This window comes from Scleropages formosus, chromosome 23 (assembly GCF_900964775.1).
Source record: "Scleropages formosus chromosome 23, fSclFor1.1, whole genome shotgun sequence".
In the NCBI taxonomy this organism is placed as follows: Eukaryota; Metazoa; Chordata; class Actinopteri; order Osteoglossiformes; family Osteoglossidae; genus Scleropages; species Scleropages formosus.
In genome coordinates, this window is record NC_041828.1 from 4,006,674 (window position 1) to 4,026,522 (window position 19,849).

The window sequence follows — 19,849 nt, forward strand, 5'->3', positions numbered from 1 at the left end:
GGTAAGTACTCGTCTAACATCTTAGAGAACAGCAGAGACCCCCACTCCCTACCAGCCCATCAACTAAACCTCTGACCTTCTGATCCAGGTTCACATCCCCAACCTTTAAATGGCCCACATCCATGTTGGAGAACAAGCTGACCACTGAGGAAATATTTGTAATAAAACAGTTAGATAAAATTGACAAGGTCATCTTTTTGACCGATATGTTCTTTATTTTTCTTTACCAAATTCTTTCTTTAATAAATGGGCATTTCACAACCACGAAAACCTATTCAAATATTCAGTAAAACTGAAAATCCATCCAATGCTGGAAGTAAATTCCCAATGGGGTATTTTCAAATCCAATAGAATAAGATAAAAACACTAGAACATTAAAAAAGAGGTACAGAATGCCGTGTACAGTAACCGGATTCCTTGTTATCAAAAGACTAAAAATGGGACGAAACACAGAATGAAATGCTGAAAACTGAGTTTTGTCCATGATTTAAATAACTTACCCAGAACTCTAACATTAAAGTGAACTCAACATTGTGACCATTGGCTAGTCCTGTGTATACTGGAATACTCCTTTATATAAAAAAAAGAAAAGAAAAAAAACAGAAGACATTTACACTTCATTTAAACAGGAAAAAAATACACCATGTGAAGATCCAAACCAAAACAAAAAGCATTTAACTCAAGTCAATGTCATTTCAAACCATTTCAAGCTCTTGAAGCACAAACAGTAAAATGTGTTTTAGAAAATAATTTACAGTCCCTTGTGTTGGCTGCAGTGTTGTTCAGAGGGTGGAGTCAGGGGTCCAATTCTACTGCCAAACTGAGCATCTGTGTGAAGTGCACTGTTGAGCTTCTCATGCCGTCTTCAGTTCCTCTTTTGCTCTGTTTCAAGAAAAGTGATGGCTTTAGGGACTGATGCTTTTGAATTTAATCTTGCATTTATAATCATCCAATCTCAAGTGAGTTTATAAAAACGCTACACTCTTGGAATCAGACGTATATGTTGCCAAAACCTAAATAGCTAACAGATAAATACTACATATTGTTTTATTTCCTTATATACGAAGAAGATTTCATTGACATACTCCTTTGTGTCCATGCTCTCTTCAGATGTTTTCTCTTCTTTAATATCTAAGAAGAGAAGAGGGGGGAAAAAAAGATTAAGAATCACCTTTAAATTTATATTTAATAGAAGCTCAGCTGGGTCACATGGTTCATCATCTGTAACTGACAATCCCGTTTCAGGTCGGGTTCTTCTGAATTCACAGCACCATGGCTCACTCCTCCCCCAGAACATGTTCGTTCTCACCCTTCTTCTCCTCTCCGTCCTTCTCCTCCTCAGTCTTCACTCGCTTGGCCTTCTTGTAACTGGCAGTGTTCCTGCGGCCACCCTGGCCTTCGTCCTCCGAGTCGGACAACTCCTCATCGCATGCTATCCTCTTGTCGTGAGCGCGAACTGGGTGACAGACAAACATAATTTACACCCTCTATTACCTCCTCATCCACGACAACCCACTGAGGGGACACAGGAGAGCTGTACTGAAACAGAGCATGAAGTTGGTACTGGGCTCTGAAGCATACCCTGCAACTGCTAACTGTTGCTAAAGAGCTTTACAAGGCACAAATAAGATGGAGAACGTACATCGGTATGACAGCGCTTCCTGACAATAAACAACACTATCAACGCAAAGAGTGTAACGGAAAGCTCAAGCCTACTTAGGCTGGTAGGACCACTGCAGGCACAAAAAGCAGAGAACGAGTAAGAGGGGGGTAGGGCACTGACTGGAAATCCGCTTATCGGGGTCCTCCTCCTCTTCGTCGCCACTGTCCTCCTGCACAGCATCCTCGGGGATGGCCTGCATCTGGACGCCTGGGGCGTGCGGAAGCATACGCAGATTCTCAAACAGACGCTGCCTACGGAGGAGAGGCAGGCATGGTTACACCCCACAATCAAGGATAAAAATCCACATAACAGTTCCTGAAGCTCTAGGATCCATGTCATCTCCTGAAAACTGGCAGCGTCAGCAGACAGACAACTGCTTACTTGATCTTCTCCAGGTAGTCGTTTGTATTCTGGTTGGTCATGTTCGAGGGGCTGATGTGGAGTTTGAAGTCCGGACCAAAATACTCAAAGTAATCGTTGTACGGAAGCTCTGTTGAAGGCAAGGTTCAAGATAAGTTTACATCAAATAAACATTTTAAAAGTGGTGACATACTCAAAAAACCATGCACCTTCCCCTTTCCCACCCCCACCACCAACATTCTTTGCCACCTTTAAAGCCATTTAGAAAATGCCAAATACAACAGAATCAAACTACAGTGAAAGGTAATAAAGATGTACCATTTGGGATGGTGGTGTCCAGGGCAACAGCAGTCTCGTAGGTCCAGCAGCGGGCCACGTTCCTGATGGTGTAGCCCCCTCCTCCCAGCATGAGCAGGGGAAGATTGAAGCTCTTTATGTATTCCACACACTTAGCGTGACCTGGGAGAACAAGCACAAATCATCAAGAGCCCCTCTCATGGTGTTCTTCCCCCACCTGTCACACTACACAGCCAAACGCGTATCCCTGGACCCAATTCCTGCGTGTGGGAATGTGAACCAGTCGAGGGGAGTCCAAAGAGCAGTAAACCATCTTAGGTTATGCGTTCACACTATAACTATATGATAAGACCAACTTGACCTTTGAGTACTCCATTTCCCACCTTACAGTCTTTACTCATCTAATTTTTTATTTTTTAAATAAACACATCTTTCGAAGTCGCCTGCACTCTAGGGGACACCAGGCTTTCTTCTGCTACACCCCCCGAAGCACGGAATTCCTTTCGAAGAATATCACGACTCCCTACTCTAGACACCCTCACTCACATCAAGGCTGAAAATCACATTTGATTTCAAATGACATTTTTACACTGTTTTCCCTCTCACCATTTCTCTAACTTTCTGTTTGTACCATTTTGTCATTTTGATTTTTTAATGCTGATTTTTAACTGTTAAACAGTACAGTTTACTGTTGTATCCTATATACTATATATTTTTATGCAATCTGCTTTTACAGGTGCTACATAAAGTTTACTATTAGTATTGCAATTACAAAAGATCTAAAGCAGAATAAGACAACTTCTGACCATTTCCAATCCCACAAGCCTATCAAACTCCCCATCTTACGAAAGGTTTCACCCTGAGAAAAGCTCAGAAGGTACAGACCAAAGAGGGCAGGAAGCGGACATGAGCGCACCTTTGATTGTGAGGTTGAAGCAGCCAAGTCGGTCCCCAGACAGCGAGTCGGCGCCGCACTGCAGCACCACTGCGCTGGGTTGGTACATCTCCATAACCTTGGCCATGATCTGCAGGAGACCACAGCACACGCTCATGCGCAGTCCAGCACACGATACCACCACACAGTGCATTCTCCGAAAAGTTTTCTGAACCATAAGATCACGGCACCGGAGTTTTCTAGCTACAAACGTACATTACATTAAAGGCTCAGTTGATATCTGGTCATCTAGTCAACAGAACCACAAGAAGCAGTTTTAGAAGAACTCACAGGTTTAAATATGGCTTCGTAGGACTCGTCATCTATTCCGTCCCTAAGAGGGTAGTTCACAGCGTAGTACTTCCCCTTCCCAGCTCCAATGTCCTGGAAAGCAATAGGAAATGGGTCTGAATTGCATCCTACACTAAACTGACCTATACACATCCCAGCAGAAACCACCTCATTATCATGACCATCATGACCCTCAGGACTGCTGATCCTCTCACAGCGACACTCACCCGAAGATCACCTGTGCCAGGAAAGTACTCTCCATACTTATGGAAGGACACAGTCATGACACGGTCTGTGGTGTAAAAGGCCTCTTCCACGCCGTCGCCATGGTGGATGTCTATGTCGATGTACAGAACTCTCTGGTGGTATCTAAGAAAGGGGGCATTTAGATGGACTGCAGAAAAAAAAAAAAACATTCACCTGCCTTTCACTTCTTTACAAGGGACAAAACATTTCTGCTCTCTGTGTCCTCAAAAAAACTGGCACATACATCCTTTTAAAATACCAGCTCATCAGTACAAAAGCATCCATTTAGAGGTTTTACAGGCTCGGGTTCGTACAACAGAGTTCTCTGTGCAAATACAATTTCAGCATCATTTCATATTTTGTCAAATATCTGATGTCTTACGATACAAGTAAATGTACAATGCTTCTGCTCAATTTAATAACGCTGAGGGTCAAGCAGTGAATTATGTGCGGCAAAGAGGAAACCATTATTTCTCTCTTCCAAGGTAACAATAGGCTTTTCACTGCAAAATAAAATATGCTAAATAAAAATGCCTGAAGCAGAAATCCTTGATCGATATAAGAGCTAAAAAAAAATTAAAAAAAAAAAAGTCCATTCCAGTGCAGCGCGGCCAGAAGACAAAGTGGACTGATGCCGAGTACTGAGACACATTCGAAACAAGAAACACCAGGGAAACACCTCTGCATTGGCCCAGCCGCAGAGAAGAGCACTTACTTCAGCAGTTCCAGGATGGCCAGGACGATGTCGTTCACGTAGCAGAAACCGGAAGCCTCGGACTTCTTGGCATGGTGGAGCCCACCAGCCCAGTTGATGGCGATGTCTGTCTGCTGTTTGTTCAACTTCACGGCTCCAGCTGAAGCAATGAGGGAGAAAGCAAGATTTCGTTTACCAGGCAGGAGAAGAAGTGATGCGACTATACAGCGGGAGAACTGACCAGCAAAAATGGTACAGGGACTCCGATCCGTTACTCAGCATGAAAAAATACACTAATTTTCCCTGGATTACCAACATTCCTTAGAACCGTGCGCAAATCCATATGTCAATGACCATTAAGGCAAACAGGAAAACTACATTTTCCTGAACTTTAAAAAACTATTGGACCCCAAGTTAACACATAAACACATGAACTTCATTCCTTAGCAACAGACACACAAAATGAATAAATGAACAAATTAAAAAGGCAAGTTCTGAGTTTCAAGTGCCTTCCTGTTCATAATTTGATGTCACTTTTTTAAAGCGTGACTTGAATGAAAATTACAATAAACTTTAACAAAAAGGGCAGGTATGAAATGCTACAGAAAGCTTTTTTTTTTTATAAAAACACAATACATAAAATACAGGAAAATGTAGCTGTCACCCCCTAGATGAGTCTTATGTGTGATGACATGTGTAATGGAGAACTGAGATAAGGAAGGAGGCTCACGCGTTGCCTCCACTGTGTATTTCTCCACATCACGGTGTCCAAGTTAGTTTCTGAGCCGTAATCCATTCACGGAACTGCTGGGTGTGCAGCCTGAACAAAAAATTGCGAACTGTACAGTCGCTTACCGACAGAGCCTCCTGTTGAAAGCTGGCAGAACTCAAACAATCCGTCAAAAACAGGACAGTCCTCCCCCACGTTAACTGCGGAGAAAATAGGGGACACTTTAATAAACATCCATATTCAGCGTTTCATACATCAAAGGATATACTTTTACCGTTAAAACATATCATGATCATACACCTGAAACGAATAAAGTCTCAAACTATAAGCTATTTTACAACTGTAATAAGTTTGTTTCTAATAATTTGAGAGCAGGACTGGGAGGGGGTATGGACATCATTTCACTGCCAAGAAAAACTCACATCTCTGCATCTGCTTGCTGTACTCAGACATGTTGTCTGGACGAATGGAGCGCAGGAACTTGATGTAGTCATCGCTGTGGTACTTGGTCATCTCCTCTGCGTTGGCCTTGTGGGGTCTCTGTGTAACGGGGAGAGGGAGGGGCCTATCAGCGACCACCACAAAGAGCCCTCCGCTCTCACAAAACAGGTCAGACAAACAGAGGACAATGCCACCACAGGTGCAAAAGGCAGCCCATCACACTGCCACGGTTGACTTAATGTTCCGCCCATGATAACTGTCCTGCCTCCTGCACCCTTGGCGTACCTCATCTACATTACATTTACACTTATTTATTTAGCTGACACTTTTCTCCAGAGCGACTTCCAATGAACTCTATGTAGTGTTATCAGCCCACCCACCTTGTTCACCACGGTGACTTACACTGCTAGATACACTACTTACAATGGGTCACTCACTCGTACATCAGTGGAACACACACTCTCTCTGTCACTCACACACTATGGGTGAACCCGAACAGCATGTCTTTGGACTGCGGGAAGAAACCGGAGCACCCGGAGGAAACCCACGCAGACACGGGGAGAACATGAAAACTCCACACAGACTGAGCGGGGATCGAACCCACGTCCTCTCGCACCACCCTGGGGCTGTGAGACAGCAACTCGCTGTGCCACCGTGTTGCCCTAACTAAGAGGTACTCAAGGGTTCAACGTCCAGGGTGGTCCCTGCATGTAAAAGTGCCTATGCAAGTTGCTTTGGATAAATAGACCAGCATTAAACACATCTGTAAAAATGAAGCTGCAGATGACACTTATTATGGGACTCAATTTTTTGCTGCTACACTACAGTTTACAGCCCATGTCCTGTGAATTTACTGGCCTGCGTGTCTATTGTTCTATATATTTATTGTCCTGCACTCGTCTCACACTATTGTGTATTTGCACTTAATGTGGTCTTGGGTACTGTTCTGTGTTGCACCACGGTCCCGGAGAAACAACATTTCGTTCCACTGCATAGAAGCTATATAGAGGAATGACAATAAAAACCCACTTGACCTGATATGAACAGAATATATCTGTAGCAAATGAGCACAAATACTGACGTCCTGCATACGAGACACAGCAAAAGCAGAACGTGCATGCATCAGGAAGCAATAAAATTGCCACTAACAAATTTAATAACTCATACTTACGTAAATTTCCATCTTCCTATAGAGTCCATAGTTGAGTAACAAGTTGTGAGTCATGCGGATTCTGTGAGGTTTCATGGGATGGCCTTGCCCATAGTAATAATTTCCGACATCACCTTGTTAAGGACACAAACAAAAGTACATCAATGGGACTGTAGACAAACTGCTTGGCAAGATCACAGGCTGCTAATCAATGCACTTTCAGTAATGTGGTGCTAATAAGAATGAAAATGAGCTCGATGCTGGAATCTGCCAATGGCTTTTAACTGTGGGCCGTGAAAGGGCATCATTCCGACAATTCAATTAACAAGGAGCAACGATAAATAGTGGTTAAGGCATTACACTTGAGAAGGAGAAAGTCCCTGGTGGACTTTTGTGGTTTTGCCCCCCTTAGAAATACAACGCAAATTAATTCACTCGATAAAAGCAATCAAGCTACATGATGGCAATACAGTAGAAAGCTAGAAGTCCCACTGGAAGTCTCGGCGAATGTAAGCGTAATAAGAAAAATACTTTGAAATTCATCGGGAGCTATGATACAATTTCCCCAAAAGGTAAAACCAACGTGGTCAATGAGTAAAATAAAACACACACTACTAACGGGCACGCTGTCGCAACAAAGCAGCTCCACATCACAAGGAGTTGCCAAAAACCCCATAATCACATTTAAATTTATATTTATTCATTTACCAGATGCTTTTCTCCAAAGCGACTCGCATATCAGAGAAAAGACAATTTGCGCATTACATTAGGAGAAAGAGACATGGCTGCTGACATGTGATTCTTAAGTAAACCTAGTTTGTGACTTTCCACTTAATGCACCGATGTTCAACATCGCAACGAGAAGGTGCATAAAACTCGGAATAGACAAATCCTGGTCACCTCCCTGCAATTTTTTCCTTCCTTTTTTAAAGGTACACAAACATTCACATACAATACAGGAGTAGCGGCTGTGCAAAGGCTCATCTGGGGATGATCACAAAGTTACGGTGCATGAACGTTTACGCCTTATGTGAAATGGAGAGATCTTGAGCGAAGTGAGTCTGGAAGAGGTGAGTTTTCACACCCTTCATGAACGTAGACAGGGTTTCAGCAGTTCTGAGTGGGAGGGGGGAGGTCATTCCACCACAACGGAGCCAGAACCGAGAACCTCGGCACTTCACTTTTTGTGCACGGGACCACCAGGCGGGCAGAAGTAGATGCGCGAAGGGGTCTGGTTGGACCTTCTTCCTTCATTCATTCATTCCTTAGCCTGCTCACATATTACGCTATTACACATGGGCTCGTAGCCTAAAGGTTGTCGATTCGAGCCCCGCTCCCCGCACCTCTGCTACCCTTGATCAATTTCCTCACCCTGAAATACTACAGTAAAACACAGCTGCAGAAAAGGGCCCAAACCTCCAAGTGTACCTGAATAAAGGTCAGCAAGGCAATTCATCAATAGCGATTCCCAGAGCAAAAATCTAGTGAAACCAAGGCGACTAGTGAGCAGAGGAAGCCGGGAGTCCCTGGGGAACCTGCAGAACCGCCACCAGCCTGCAGGGGGCGGGTTAGTTAGGCGACTAGTTAGTTGCTAAACCCTTGACCCAAACTCAATGGAAAGTCGAGGACTGAATTGACGTCACCAAAACCACCAAAAGAAGAATGCATGAGCTACACATATTATGACTAATCTTTCCACTGATATTTTTTCTGATAAAAAAAAAATTCAGCTGCTTAGTTAGTCGAATTACAATCAATCGTCGGAGGGGGGATCCAACTGAGGCGTTAAACCAGGCAGACTGCCGGGAGATGAAGAAATAATGAAATATTATATATTAGCGGTGATGTTCGGCAGGACTGACGGGGTCCCAGAGGTGAGGGACAATCGCTGCATTTGTGGCTGATCTCCACAACGACACACTCGGTCATTATGAGGAGATGCTCCGTCGTTCCGCCGCCACAAAGCTAACTAGCCTAGCTTAGCATCATCCTGCCCGGCAACAAGCGAGTAAGTCCAGGACAAAAAAAAAGAAAAAAAACTATTTCCCCTCCCACACGGCTCGTCGATTACTACTGCACAAATCACCGTAAAACAGAATTCGGCGGCAACTTTAGCCTTACCGTCGTAATAGTAGCAAACTTTTTTCTTTGTTCCTTGAGTAGTGAGCGCCATTTTAGCTGCACAAACACAGGCTCTGCGCACCAGGCTTTCCGTTCCGCGCAGCAACGCCAATTACTGTGGGCTCTGGCGGTTACGTCATCGCTACCACTCCCCCAATGAGAGCCCGGCTTTCGCTTGGATCGCTTTTCGGTGAAGAACCCCTACCAATCAGAGCGCGGCTTTCGGTTGCGCTGCTTTTCTGCCCACGATGCCACCAATCGCGTTCGTCCTCCTCGCCAAGGGGGCGATGGTGGGCCGGGGAACAAAACGTAGGGTTTTGGTGTCAGTCTCCCTGGTGGGCTGTGTTTTGTTTGAGTATACGTGTGCAATATTAGTACGTCGAGCTGATCGAAATAAAAATGATTAAAAGTTATTTTGCTTTACGTGCACTGGTTTTATGAGTATCCATTAAGCATTGTGTTCAGTATAATCCAAATCGTGCATAAACTCATACATAACTTTTGCAAATAAGAAGGGGTACCCAGACACTTCAATATAAAATAAATCATAGAAGCACTGTCACTGGAATAACCATATACCAAAGTTTTGTGATTCATATACTCATATACCATCAAGCAAATTAATTTATGCAACACAATTAATTAAGTGAAACTCAACAATGGCCGGACTTTAAATGGATGAACTACATTTTTTCTACCAGTCTGTCTGTGTATCTGTGCATGTAAGTTAGTAATTATTCTTACATTGCTTAAATGTGCTGAAGTAAAGCACTGGAAAAGGTGCAAACCCAGTGGAAGAATTCCACTACAAGTCTTTCAAAAGGTAATTCTAAATGCTATCGCAAAAACAACCTCCGAGTAAGACATTTCCTTCAACGTACTGTGTTAGTACACTGCAATTACAACCAGATTTGTCAATATTCTTTCCACTTCTCTATGTGATCACATAACATTTAATACATCTTCAATGGAGACCGGAATGTTTTAATTAGCTAAATGTTTACTTAACGACTTTGACTTAATGACTCTGCCATGGTGTTTAAAAGAGCTCGCGTGGCCTAGTCTTTTATTGCCTTGCATAGTTCAACATGGAGCTTTTTGGCAGCTGTTGGTGGGCTGTTGCTTTCCTAAGTGTGGTGCTGGCAGCTTTTGCACAGAAAATGATTCCTAGAGATCCTGTCCTAGACCTGGATAAATGTCAGGTTTATGATAGGGTTCCATGTGGGGATCCTGCTATTAATGGGGTTCAGTGTCAAGCAATTGGTTGCTGTTTTGATGGCCAGCAGTGTTACTATGGGAATGCAGGTGAGTGTAAAACAAATGGTACAAGGCATCTCCTAGTAATTTAAGTGTAACTTCAGCAGCTTTTCTTGGATATTAAGAGCTTCTTCTCTGTTTTCCTAGTGACTGTGCAGTGCACTATGGATGGCCAATTTGTGGTTGTGGTGTCTAAGGACTCAGTTGTACCCAAACTGGACTTGACCTCCCTCTCCATGTTGGGAGGGAAGGAACCACCCTGTAGTCCTGTGGTTTCCACTGATTCCTTTGCCATCTACATTTTCCCAGTAACAGCATGTGGCACTGCTGCAACTGTAAGTGATGCATGGTCCTTTCAACTTCTGTACAAAAGAGCTGTATGTAAAGCTTTCTTCCTATTCCAGGTGGCTGGGGACTACATTATATATGAGAACAGGATTATTTCTTCATATGAAGTTGGTGTTGGACCTCTGGGTTCTATTACAAGGGACTCAACATATGAGTAAGTTGTCTGACTTCAGAGGCCTTGCTGTGATCTGTACTGCACACTGATACTTGAATACATGTTTCCTTTTCAGGTTGTCCTTCCACTGCAGGTATTTAGGCTCTGAGCTTGTTTCCCTAATAGCTGATGTGTACACCATTGCTCCACCACCTCCTGTAGCTGCTCCTGGACCACTGAGGGTAGAGCTGAGACTAGCAAATGGCCAGTGCACTACAAAAGGATGCAATGAAGGTACAACATGGTCTCTACATCTTGTGATGACTACTGAGAAGCTGTGGTAACTGCACCTTCCTGTCTCCATGCAGAAGTCTCTGCCTACACCTCCTACTATCAGGATAGTGACTATCCAGTTACCAAGGTGCTACAGCAGCCTGTGTATGTTGAGGTGCGCATCCTGAACAGGACTGACCCCAACATTATCCTGCTTCTGGAGAACTGCTGGGCAACATCAACATCAGATCCACTCAGCCTTCCCCAGTGGAGCCTCATAGTCAATGGGTAACTAGGAAAATATCCTGAAGTTGGCCATTGTAGTTGGCTGACTAGTGTCACTAACACTAGCTATTTTATAGGTGCCCCTACCAGGGTGATAAATACCTGACCACCTTGGTTCCAGTGGATGGTTCCTCAAGGCTTCCCTTCCCAACCCACTACAAGCGGTTCATTTTCAAGATGTTCACATTTGTGCATCCTGCCTCCCTGCACCATCTGGAAGAGCGGGTACAGCCTTTTCCAGGAAATTGGAGTGACCAAAACTGTAGTTTGTACTAATCAATATGTCATTGGCAGGTGTTCATCCACTGCAGTACAGCTGTGTGCCATCCCTCTGCTATGGAGAACTGTGAACAGAAATGCTTCAGGAGAAGTTGGTGCAACTCCAGCTGGATCACTTAATTTTAGTTTCTGCACTTCACAACCTAATTGCCATCCCCTTGCTTCTAGGGCGAGATATTGGTGCAGTACAGAAGTCAAACGCTGACAAGATTGTGGTTTCTAGCCATGAAGTAATTGTGACAGCTGAGCTTTTGAAACCAGTTGCAATGCAGTCTGTGGCAGAAGGTGAGCACCTTTTGCAAAGGGTAGACAACATTCCTAAAACAAACTTTTTGTTGCATCCTGTTTTTCTCTCCTTTCCCTTAGGACCCAAGTTCATTGGCTATGGTGGGCTTGCAGTGGCAGTGTCAACTGTGATAGGGCTGTTTGCCTTCATGTTGGCTGTGATTTGGTGGCTGCGACATCATTAAACTGCTGCAGGGGAGACCTCTTGACAATAAAGTCATTTCCTTGGCATGTGACCTTGCCTTCTTGGTCCTTTTTCCTCTCTTTTGTGATAATTGACTACCATCAATGTAGAGGTAAAATTCTAGGGCATTGCCATTTTCAGTGTGAAAAGGCATACACCAGCTTACACTAGACCTTTCCTTGTGGTCCTCTAGCACTGAAAGTTGCTTTGTGCTCCTGCCTTCAGTTCTTTCAAAGGCCATAGAACATCATGCAGCAACTTCATATGTGTCATTTAGCAGGTACATACTACCAAGATGATGGCAATACTGTAAGTGTCTGGATGGGATTTCCAGAAATCTGGAGATGGACATCCTTTTTCCAAGAGGAGCCACTCTACCTCAAGTAGATGAAATTCAGTCTTAATGATAACAATCCCTAATTACCTTCCTAGAATTTAATGTAAATACACAACTTGTATTACAGGAGCAGCTCCATAAAGGTTTAACAGACATGCACTAAGTGCAGAAGTTTTAAGACCCTTCTTGAAGGCAGACACTCAGCAGTTCTGAAGGAGGTTGTTCTACCACAAGAGCACTAAGAACCTTCATACATGTCACAATCTGGCTACACATGTAGTGATGGTTCCCCCTTACCCTTGCAGGGGTCTGGATTTACACATTTCACTCTAAAGTGACTTAGTGGGTAAGTTAACGATGTACTTTTTAGATGTACTACATTTACTAATTTAGCTGACACTTTTCTCTAAAGCAACTTACAGCATTGAAGTTACAATTATTTACTCAGACAGCTAGGTAATTTTACTGGAGTAATTTAGGGTAAGGGGGGGTGCGGTGGCGCAGTGGGTTGAACCACAGTCCTGCTCTCCGGTGGGTCTGGGGTTCGAGTCCCGCTTGGGGTGCCTTGCGACGGACTGGCGTCCCGTCCTGGGTGTGTCCCCTCCCCCTCCGGCCTTACGCCCTGTGTTGCCGGGTTAGGCTCCGGTTACCCGTGACCCCGTATGGGACAAGCGGTTCAGAAAATGTGTGTGTGTGTGTGTGTGTAATTTAGGGTAAGCACCTTGCGCAAAGATACTATAGCTAGAGGGGAAGCTCAAACCTGCAACCTTTGGGTCCAAAAGCAGTACTGCTAACCACTACACTACCAGCTGACCTACTACTTTGAAGGTGTGTCAAATGTAACACTAGAGCTCCTTGGAAGTTGCTTTAGAGAAAAACTTCTGCTAAATGCATGTAAATGACTTGTGCTCAGCTTAAGTGGTCCAGCTTTGTATCCATACAAGTGACAATGGGCAGGACTTGCCCTCCAAGTGGTTTCTGTAGCATGAAATGACCTTTTGGCTGGTGCAGTAGATAGTGCACAAATGTTCTTCAGCAGGGCAACTTGAATTGGTAACTACCAAGAATGGTATATGTGTCTTGCTTCTGGGTTCACATGATTACATCCATGTAATGTGTTTTCTTAACCATGGCAGTATTCTTGAAATTAAAATGTTCATTAAGGAAGTGCACAAATCCTGACAGTTTGATCAAATTACTGTAGTATCAAAGGTTTTTTTTTTTACCTGTCACAAATTACACTATATATATACATATAATTTTTCTGTGTAAATGTAGGTAGATGATGCGGTGGTAAGTTATCAGTGTCCACCACCTACAGCAGAACCATAAAATTTTTGATGAATAGCAGTCCTGTGACAACTGCGAAGCCAGTGAGCAACAGTGTGATTTTGGACATGTGGTTCTTGGAGGAGCCCAGCTCATGAGGCAGGATCTCCATGAAGGTGATGTAGATAAAGCAGCCAACAGTCAGACCCTGCAGGGTGGAGCAGGCTAGATGCTGCTTGATGCCAGAGGCTGAAGCTTCAAGGGTACTACCCAGCCCAATACCGAGTGGAGATGTCATGGCGAACGTGAAGAGGCCTCCGGCAATGGCCACTGGACGGAGGTGACACCGGGAGAACTGGAGCACCAGGGCAAAGGCAACAACACCCTTGCTGAAGATCAGCATTGCACTTCTGTTCCACATTTTTTGGCCATTGCTTTGTAGCCCCACCATCAGTCCCTCTAACACAGAGTGCAGCGATAGCGCGAGGGCCAGGATGAAGCAGTGTATAGCTGACCGGAAGCTGAGAAAGCAGTGTCCCATCCCAGGTGATTCTTGTCGCCCATGGTGGCCTTTTATTATCAATTCAACAGAATGCTGCAGTCCTCGGGGGCTCTGCTCATTTTGGCCATGTGATATGATGCTTGAATTCATCACAAAGGTCTGTCTGTCCACCTGGGAGAACTTTGATTTTGCCATGTAAGCCAGGACAATCTGCTCCGTGGCTAAGATCAGGAAGAAACCCATGGCCATAATGAATTCAGGCAAGGGAAACTGTAACTGGAAAAACAGACAGAAGGAGGTTGAGAGGAACGTCACAAAACCCCAGCAATTTCACCTACATTCGTAACTCCTACAGCACACATGTCTTGGACAATGTGTTCCACTTAAGTGCTCCTGCCAGTGCCTGAATAGCAGTCTGTAATGCACATCACTCTAGAGAAAAACATCCATCAAATGCATAAATGTAAATTTAAATATTTTCAGGGATTTTAAAAGTATAACTGTTAGTTGTAAGTTCAGTTGTAGGTATTATATCCACTTGAATACTACACAGTTTAACAAAGCTTTATTGGGATCTTCAGTATGTTACAGAAATGCCTTGTTCAAATCAGATTTTTGGCCAATTTAATTTGCTACTTTGCCAAATTTCATTGTTAATTTCCTGACAAATGGCTTATCTGTATGTCAAACTCTCTTGTGTTGTACCAGCAATGGCCATATGCAACACTGAAGATAAAATAATTAGAAAAACAATGTTAGCGTTTTCATAAGCTAAAGATCTCTTCCCATTACTATAAATGGTACAGTATAATTATTTTGTTATCAGATGCTGTGTGCAGGTGGAAAAAAAAATGGAGGGACACAGTTACAAGACCTTTTATAAATCAAGGTTGTACGAACACTATCTTGCTCTTTTGCACCATCTGGGAATTACATTTTCGTTTTAGTATAGAAAATTGATTCCACTTGACTGATTCATAAATGGGGGGCGCAGTGGGTTGGACCGGGTCTTGCTCTCCGGCGGGTCTGGGGTTCGAGTCGTGCTTGGGGTGCCTTGCGATGGGGTGTGTCCCCCTCCCCCTGCAGCATTACGCCCTGAGTTGCTGGGTTAGGCTTCAGTTCCCCGTGACCCCGTATGGGACAAGCAGTTCAGAAAGTGTGTGTGTGTGTGTGTGTGTGTGTGTGTGTGTGTGTGTGTGTATGTATAATTTAATTTTTAAGAATGCAATGACTGGTGAACAAATTGAGTTCCTACCGCTATTATGGCAGGATGTTCTATTGATACAATATAAATTGATTTGATTTATTTTCCAATAAAAGGAAACTGATTGATGGGAGCAGGGGTGTGGTGGTGCAGTGGCGCAGTGGGTTGGACGAGGTCCTGCTCTTTAGTGGGTCTGGGGTTCAAGTCCCACTTGGGGTTCCTTGCGACGGACTGGCATCCTGTCCTGGGTGTGTCCCCTCCCCCTCTGGCCTTCTACCCTGTGTTGCCGGGTAGGCTCCATGACCCCGTATGGGACAAGCGGTTCAGAAAGTGTGTGTGTGAGATTGATGGGATTGGAAGCTTTAAGAAAATGTTTTTTTCACAGTCATCATCTAAAAAAAAGTGTGCTCTTCTGACTGATGCATCTCTCATATGTGTGCAAAATGTTTGTTTAACCAACCGTTACTAAGTAACGGTGTCAACTTCCCACACAGTTCACCATCATCCCACCGCTTGGTGTCCTGATCAGCAATGCACCTAGTCATTAAGTACAATTTAACATTAAAACATCTTCCAGCGAACGTCTCATTAGTTTAAAACATTCTAAGCCACACAGGTCAACTTAATATGCTCTCATGGCAGAATAGCATCATCATCACAGATATTTTTCCAAAAGTTCTCTCTTTCTTCTTTCCCACTGTAAGAATAAGCTGAAGATGCCCCATAAAATCAGCTAATTTTTTATATTCATATTCAAAATATGTTCAGTTTAAATATATTAGGGATAAAAGGCATAAGGGGCCCCAATGTGTAATATGCCAGTCTTGTAATTCTTGCATGTGACCTGAGTGACTTCTATTTCTTCTCCAGTCTCTTTCTCAGAATCATCTATCCAGTGTCAAAAATCGCTTGTACTGAGCAGGGTGCAAATATCGGGTGAACCCAAGCCTATTCTGGAAGTGCTGGACGCAAAACAGTTGTGACTAGATTCCATGTCTAGTTTTAGTGCCTGTGTATCAAAGGTTTCTGATCCTGGACCCAGAATTCTGAAAAATAGACTGTTTCAGCTCTGATCTGCTTTTCAAAGTTAATTATTGGATATTACAGCACACACATTTTCAGAACCGCTTGTCCCATACGGGGTCGCAGGGAACCGGAGCCCACCCGGCAACTCAGGGCATAAGGCCAGAGGGGGAGGGGACACACCCAGGACAGGATGCCAGTCTGTCACAAGGCACCCCAAGCAGGACTTGAACCCCAGACCCACCGGAGAGCAGGACTTGAACCCCAGACCCACCGGAGAGCAGGACTGTGGTCCACGCCACCACGCCACCACACCCCCTTGGTGGTTATGTGGTAAACTGAAATTACTTTTTTAAGATTCATAAAGCTTTGGGGCTCAAGGACTGGGCTGGCAACCTTCACACTAGTCTTGAAGGCTGTCAGCATCTACAGTAGTGACAAACATATTTATCTACCATTCAAAGTGGCATTAAATCTCAGTATTCCTTTATTTTGAGGTTCATTTAGCGTATTCCTTCATCCAGGGCAACGGATAATGCGATCAATATAATTTCATTTTTAAGAATGCAATGACTGGTGAAAAAATTGAGCTCCTACCTCTACTATGGCAGGATGTTCTATTGATAAAATATATGCTTAATGCTAGTTTTGTACAATTTGCAGCTTTTTTTATCACAACTTATGCAATTATGCAGGTGAGTATTGTAACTGGGGCGATGCAGTAAGTACCATACTCAAGGGTACTACAGCACGAGTGTTGTTCAAACCCTAGACCTTCAGATTGCACAGGAAAAGCTCTAACTACTACTCTACAGGTGTAATTATACCCCGATGAAGGACAAACAATTCTATTATTGACACGTGTCTGCATATTCCTTGCAGAAATGGTTATGAATCTCTATTCTAAAAGGTCATCTACATCTACAGCCTTGGTGATAAGCTACTAAAATGTTGGCAGCATCTAAAATAACTGAAAGGGACACATGGAATTATTAGGTTGAGACAACGGAGAGTAGCGAGTGCTCCGAGAAGACCCCCGCTCTTGGCACCTCGGCTTACGGTGATCTGCAGGTTTCTGAAGCCTTCCTTCATCTCCGCCAGGTACTGTGGCACCAGGTCGAGGAAGCAGATGGCCAGGAACATCCCATCGCCCAAGCAGTTGGTCAGGCTGACGACCCTGCGTCGGGTGGCTGAGCAGGAAACACACATCGCGCAAAGCCTTTCGACAGGACAACGTGTAACAAATTCAAATGATAAAGGTGGTTGTGGAAGACCAAAGTGGACAGCGGTTTAAAATAAACGTTTTGTCTCATTGAGAGACCTGTGCAGAGCAGCACGTCATCCGCGACGCCTGCCTGGTCCCCCTTACCGTGGCGCGTGATGCACCTCTCGGCCTCGCGCACTGCCAGAAGCGCGGCAAATCCGCACAGCAGGGTGCCGCAGAAGAGCAGGGCCAGCGGACCCAGCAGGCTCCGCAGGGCCAGCGCGGCCATCCCGGACTACAGTTAGCACGTACACAGTCCCGGGTCCTCCGCGCTCCTCGCGCTCGTCGCGCGCCTCGCGCGTCGCGGCGTCTCTTCCGCGCGGGGTCTCGTTCCAGGTGGCACGAGAACGCCTTTCCAGCGCGGCGCATTCAAAGGATTTTTAAACCCATTCCCTCGTTTTTTAGCAGAGCTGCTGTTCGGTGAAGCCCAGCTATTTTTTTTTTTTTAAAAAAATAACAATTTTCATAGTCTTTCACATAGTTGTGACGAAGTGAAAAAGAGTTGAGAAAGTGAATGGATGCGCAGCGGGATGTAAAGTGGGAGGGAGAGACTGCCTTCGTGACTATTTATACCGAGTTCGTATCAGATTCTTTGGGTTTACGGTCACTGACAGGAATTATTGAATCCGGTCCAAAAACTGAGTCCAACTTCTCGGAAAGGGGGTCCGCCTTTCCCGTTCCACTAGTTCCTGTGAGCCTACTTTGTAGCATTGTCCCTCTAAAGAGTCATTTACCACATTTCAAATGGCATTTATACGTCACGTTGTGTTTTGGAAAAGCATTGCTGAAAATGGCATCTTGAAGTAAATTTGGCGGGAATTAAGGGAAACGGCGTAATTTATACCATAGTTTGGTTTCTTCGAAATGTCTACTAAACTCCTGGATTGGAGCGGTTAGTAATTTATATTAAATGTTCCGAAAAAGATAAATTAAGTAATTTTCGAAACTGTTACTTATCTATATAGGTACAATTTGTGAAGCTGTATATCCGCATTTTAAAACAGGTGAGTGAGTAGAGACAGCGCGTGGAGAATAGCTGTGGGGTTCATGGAATCTGACTGGCTTTTGGCAGATTGTCAAATAAGTAATGCATTAGTAGAAAATAAAACGCTGGAAGAACATTAGTGTGTGTGTGTGTGTGTGTGTGTGTGCGTGAGAAAGAGAGATCCTCGTAACAAACACTGGAAAATCCGGCGGGAACCACGTGACTTGCTGAAACGCTTCACTTAATTTTTTTTCCATTGGAATCAAGCAAATTTAATTAAACTGATATCTTTTTTTTTCTGGTTATTGCAGGGAATGCAAAGGTGTTTATATAATCCATATAAAGTGTATGCTTAATTTCACATTTGCCACACACAGTCTGAACCACTTGTCCCATACAGGGTCACAGGGAGCCAGAGCCTAACCTGGCAACACCCCAAGCGAGACTTGAACCTCAGACCCACTGGAAAGCAGGACCCAGTTCAACCCAGTTCAATTCACTGCGCCACTGCACCACTGCACCCCCCTCTCATTTGCAAAACAATGAAATGCAAAATCCCAGCTGGAGCATAACGGATAGTTTAAACAAATGAAATATCTTTCCCGTATGATTACAACTGGAAATTTACATTCACTCATTCAGCAGAGGCGTTTCTCCAAAGTGACTTTCAGCGTTAAGATACTTACAATGATTCACCCACTTATACAGCTGAGTAATTTTACTGCAGCAATTTAGGTTAAGTACCTTGCTCAAGGGTACAGATGGAGGTGGGATTCAAACCTGCGATATTTTGGTCTAAAGCAGCTTTAACCACCACACAACTAGCTGTCCCTATTTAGAAATATGAATTACAATGATTTTGGACTTGTCTGCACCAAGAGTTACGTAGCTCATCTTTCAGGATGACACAAGATGATGTTAGTAATATAGCAAATTTGTCGAGTTGTATATTGCTGCAGTGGGTAGTGCTGCCACCTCACAGTGTCTGGTATAGGTTCAAATCCAGCTCAGCCTCTGTTGAGCTTGCATGTCCGCGTGTGTGTGTGTGGGTTTCCTCCGGATGGTTTAAACTGGAGGATTTCCTCCCACGATCCAAAGTGATGTAGTTTATGGTGAACTGGACACTCTGAAATGCCTGTAGTGTGTGACTGTGCCTATGGGTGGCTACCCTGTGATGGACTGGCATCCTGTCCAGGGTGTATTCCTGTTACCTTGTCCCAGTTACTCTGGGATAGGCTTCTGCAACCCTGACCAGGAGAAGGAATTAATGAAAGTGAGAGTGTAAAATGTTAAAACATGTCCCCACCATTTCAAACCTTCAAATATGAAATAT

At 44.1% G+C, this 19,849-nt stretch overlaps 3 protein-coding genes across 4 annotated transcripts; 1 reads left to right on the plus strand and 2 right to left on the minus strand.

Moving 5' to 3' along the window:
• Positions 1-125: 125 nt before the first annotated feature.
• Positions 126-9,065, minus strand: hdac1 (histone deacetylase 1). The gene is made up of 14 exons (XM_018759819.2): positions 8,928-9,065; positions 6,828-6,940; positions 5,638-5,755; positions 5,341-5,415; positions 4,507-4,645; positions 3,773-3,914; positions 3,546-3,638; positions 3,237-3,345; positions 2,342-2,482; positions 2,045-2,153; positions 1,784-1,914; positions 1,310-1,456; positions 1,086-1,131; positions 126-882 (listed from the first exon to the last, which is right to left on the minus strand). The coding sequence occupies exons 1-14, from the start codon at positions 8,977-8,979 to the stop codon at positions 855-857; spliced, it is 1,443 nt and encodes a 480-aa protein (XP_018615335.1). The 5' UTR covers positions 8,980-9,065; the 3' UTR covers positions 126-854.
• A 944-nt stretch (positions 9,066-10,009) lies between these two features.
• On the plus strand, positions 10,010-11,984 carry LOC108938882 (zona pellucida sperm-binding protein 4-like). Of its 2 annotated transcripts, XM_018759851.2 has the most exons (9): positions 10,010-10,232; positions 10,332-10,519; positions 10,589-10,686; positions 10,763-10,920; positions 10,995-11,187; positions 11,262-11,409; positions 11,479-11,554; positions 11,632-11,748; positions 11,830-11,984. In XM_018759851.2, the coding sequence occupies exons 1-9, from the start codon at positions 10,016-10,018 to the stop codon at positions 11,931-11,933; spliced, it is 1,299 nt and encodes a 432-aa protein (XP_018615367.2). In that variant the 5' UTR covers positions 10,010-10,015; the 3' UTR covers positions 11,934-11,984. The 2 variants fall into 2 exon arrangements, with proteins under 2 accessions (XP_018615367.2, XP_029104117.1); XM_029248284.1 differs by having other exon boundaries at positions 10,332-10,686.
• Positions 11,985-12,932: 948 nt separating this feature from the next.
• On the minus strand, positions 12,933-18,083 carry LOC108938853 (zinc transporter ZIP1-like). The gene is made up of 3 exons (XM_018759816.2): positions 17,637-18,083; positions 17,327-17,457; positions 12,933-14,316 (listed from the first exon to the last, which is right to left on the minus strand). The coding sequence occupies exons 1-3, from the start codon at positions 17,758-17,760 to the stop codon at positions 13,585-13,587; spliced, it is 987 nt and encodes a 328-aa protein (XP_018615332.1). The 5' UTR covers positions 17,761-18,083; the 3' UTR covers positions 12,933-13,584.
• Between the last annotated feature and the right edge of the window lie 1,766 nt (positions 18,084-19,849).

Excerpts from the sequence above, each read along its gene's own strand:
- hdac1 (XM_018759819.2), bottom strand. The coding sequence starts at position 8,979 with ATGGCGCTCACTACTCAAGGAACAAAGAAAAAAGTTTGCTACTATTAC. Across the intron at positions 5,756-6,827 it reads ATAGGAAGATGGAAATTTAC|AGACCCCACAAGGCCAACGC; the intron begins GTAAGTATGAGT and ends CCCGTTACACAG. Across the intron at positions 4,646-5,340 it reads TTCAACAGGAGGCTCTGTCG|CTGGAGCCGTGAAGTTGAAC; the intron begins GTAAGCGACTGT and ends TCATTGCTTCAG.
- LOC108938882 (XM_029248284.1), top strand. The coding sequence starts at position 10,016 with ATGGAGCTTTTTGGCAGCTGTTGGTGGGCTGTTGCTTTCCTAAGTGTG. Across the intron at positions 10,921-10,994 it reads TACAAAAGGATGCAATGAAG|AAGTCTCTGCCTACACCTCC; the intron begins GTACAACATGGT and ends GTCTCCATGCAG. Across the intron at positions 11,188-11,261 it reads TGGAGCCTCATAGTCAATGG|GTGCCCCTACCAGGGTGATA; the intron begins GTAACTAGGAAA and ends GCTATTTTATAG.
- LOC108938853 (XM_018759816.2), bottom strand. The coding sequence starts at position 17,760 with ATGGCCGCGCTGGCCCTGCGGAGCCTGCTGGGTCCGCTGGCCCTGCTC. Across the intron at positions 17,458-17,636 it reads GAGGTGCATCACGCGCCACG|CCACCCGACGCAGGGTCGTC; the intron begins GTAAGGGGGACC and ends TTTCCTGCTCAG. Across the intron at positions 14,317-17,326 it reads TCAGAAACCTGCAGATCACC|TTACAGTTTCCCTTGCCTGA; the intron begins GTAAGCCGAGGT and ends CTGTTTTTCCAG.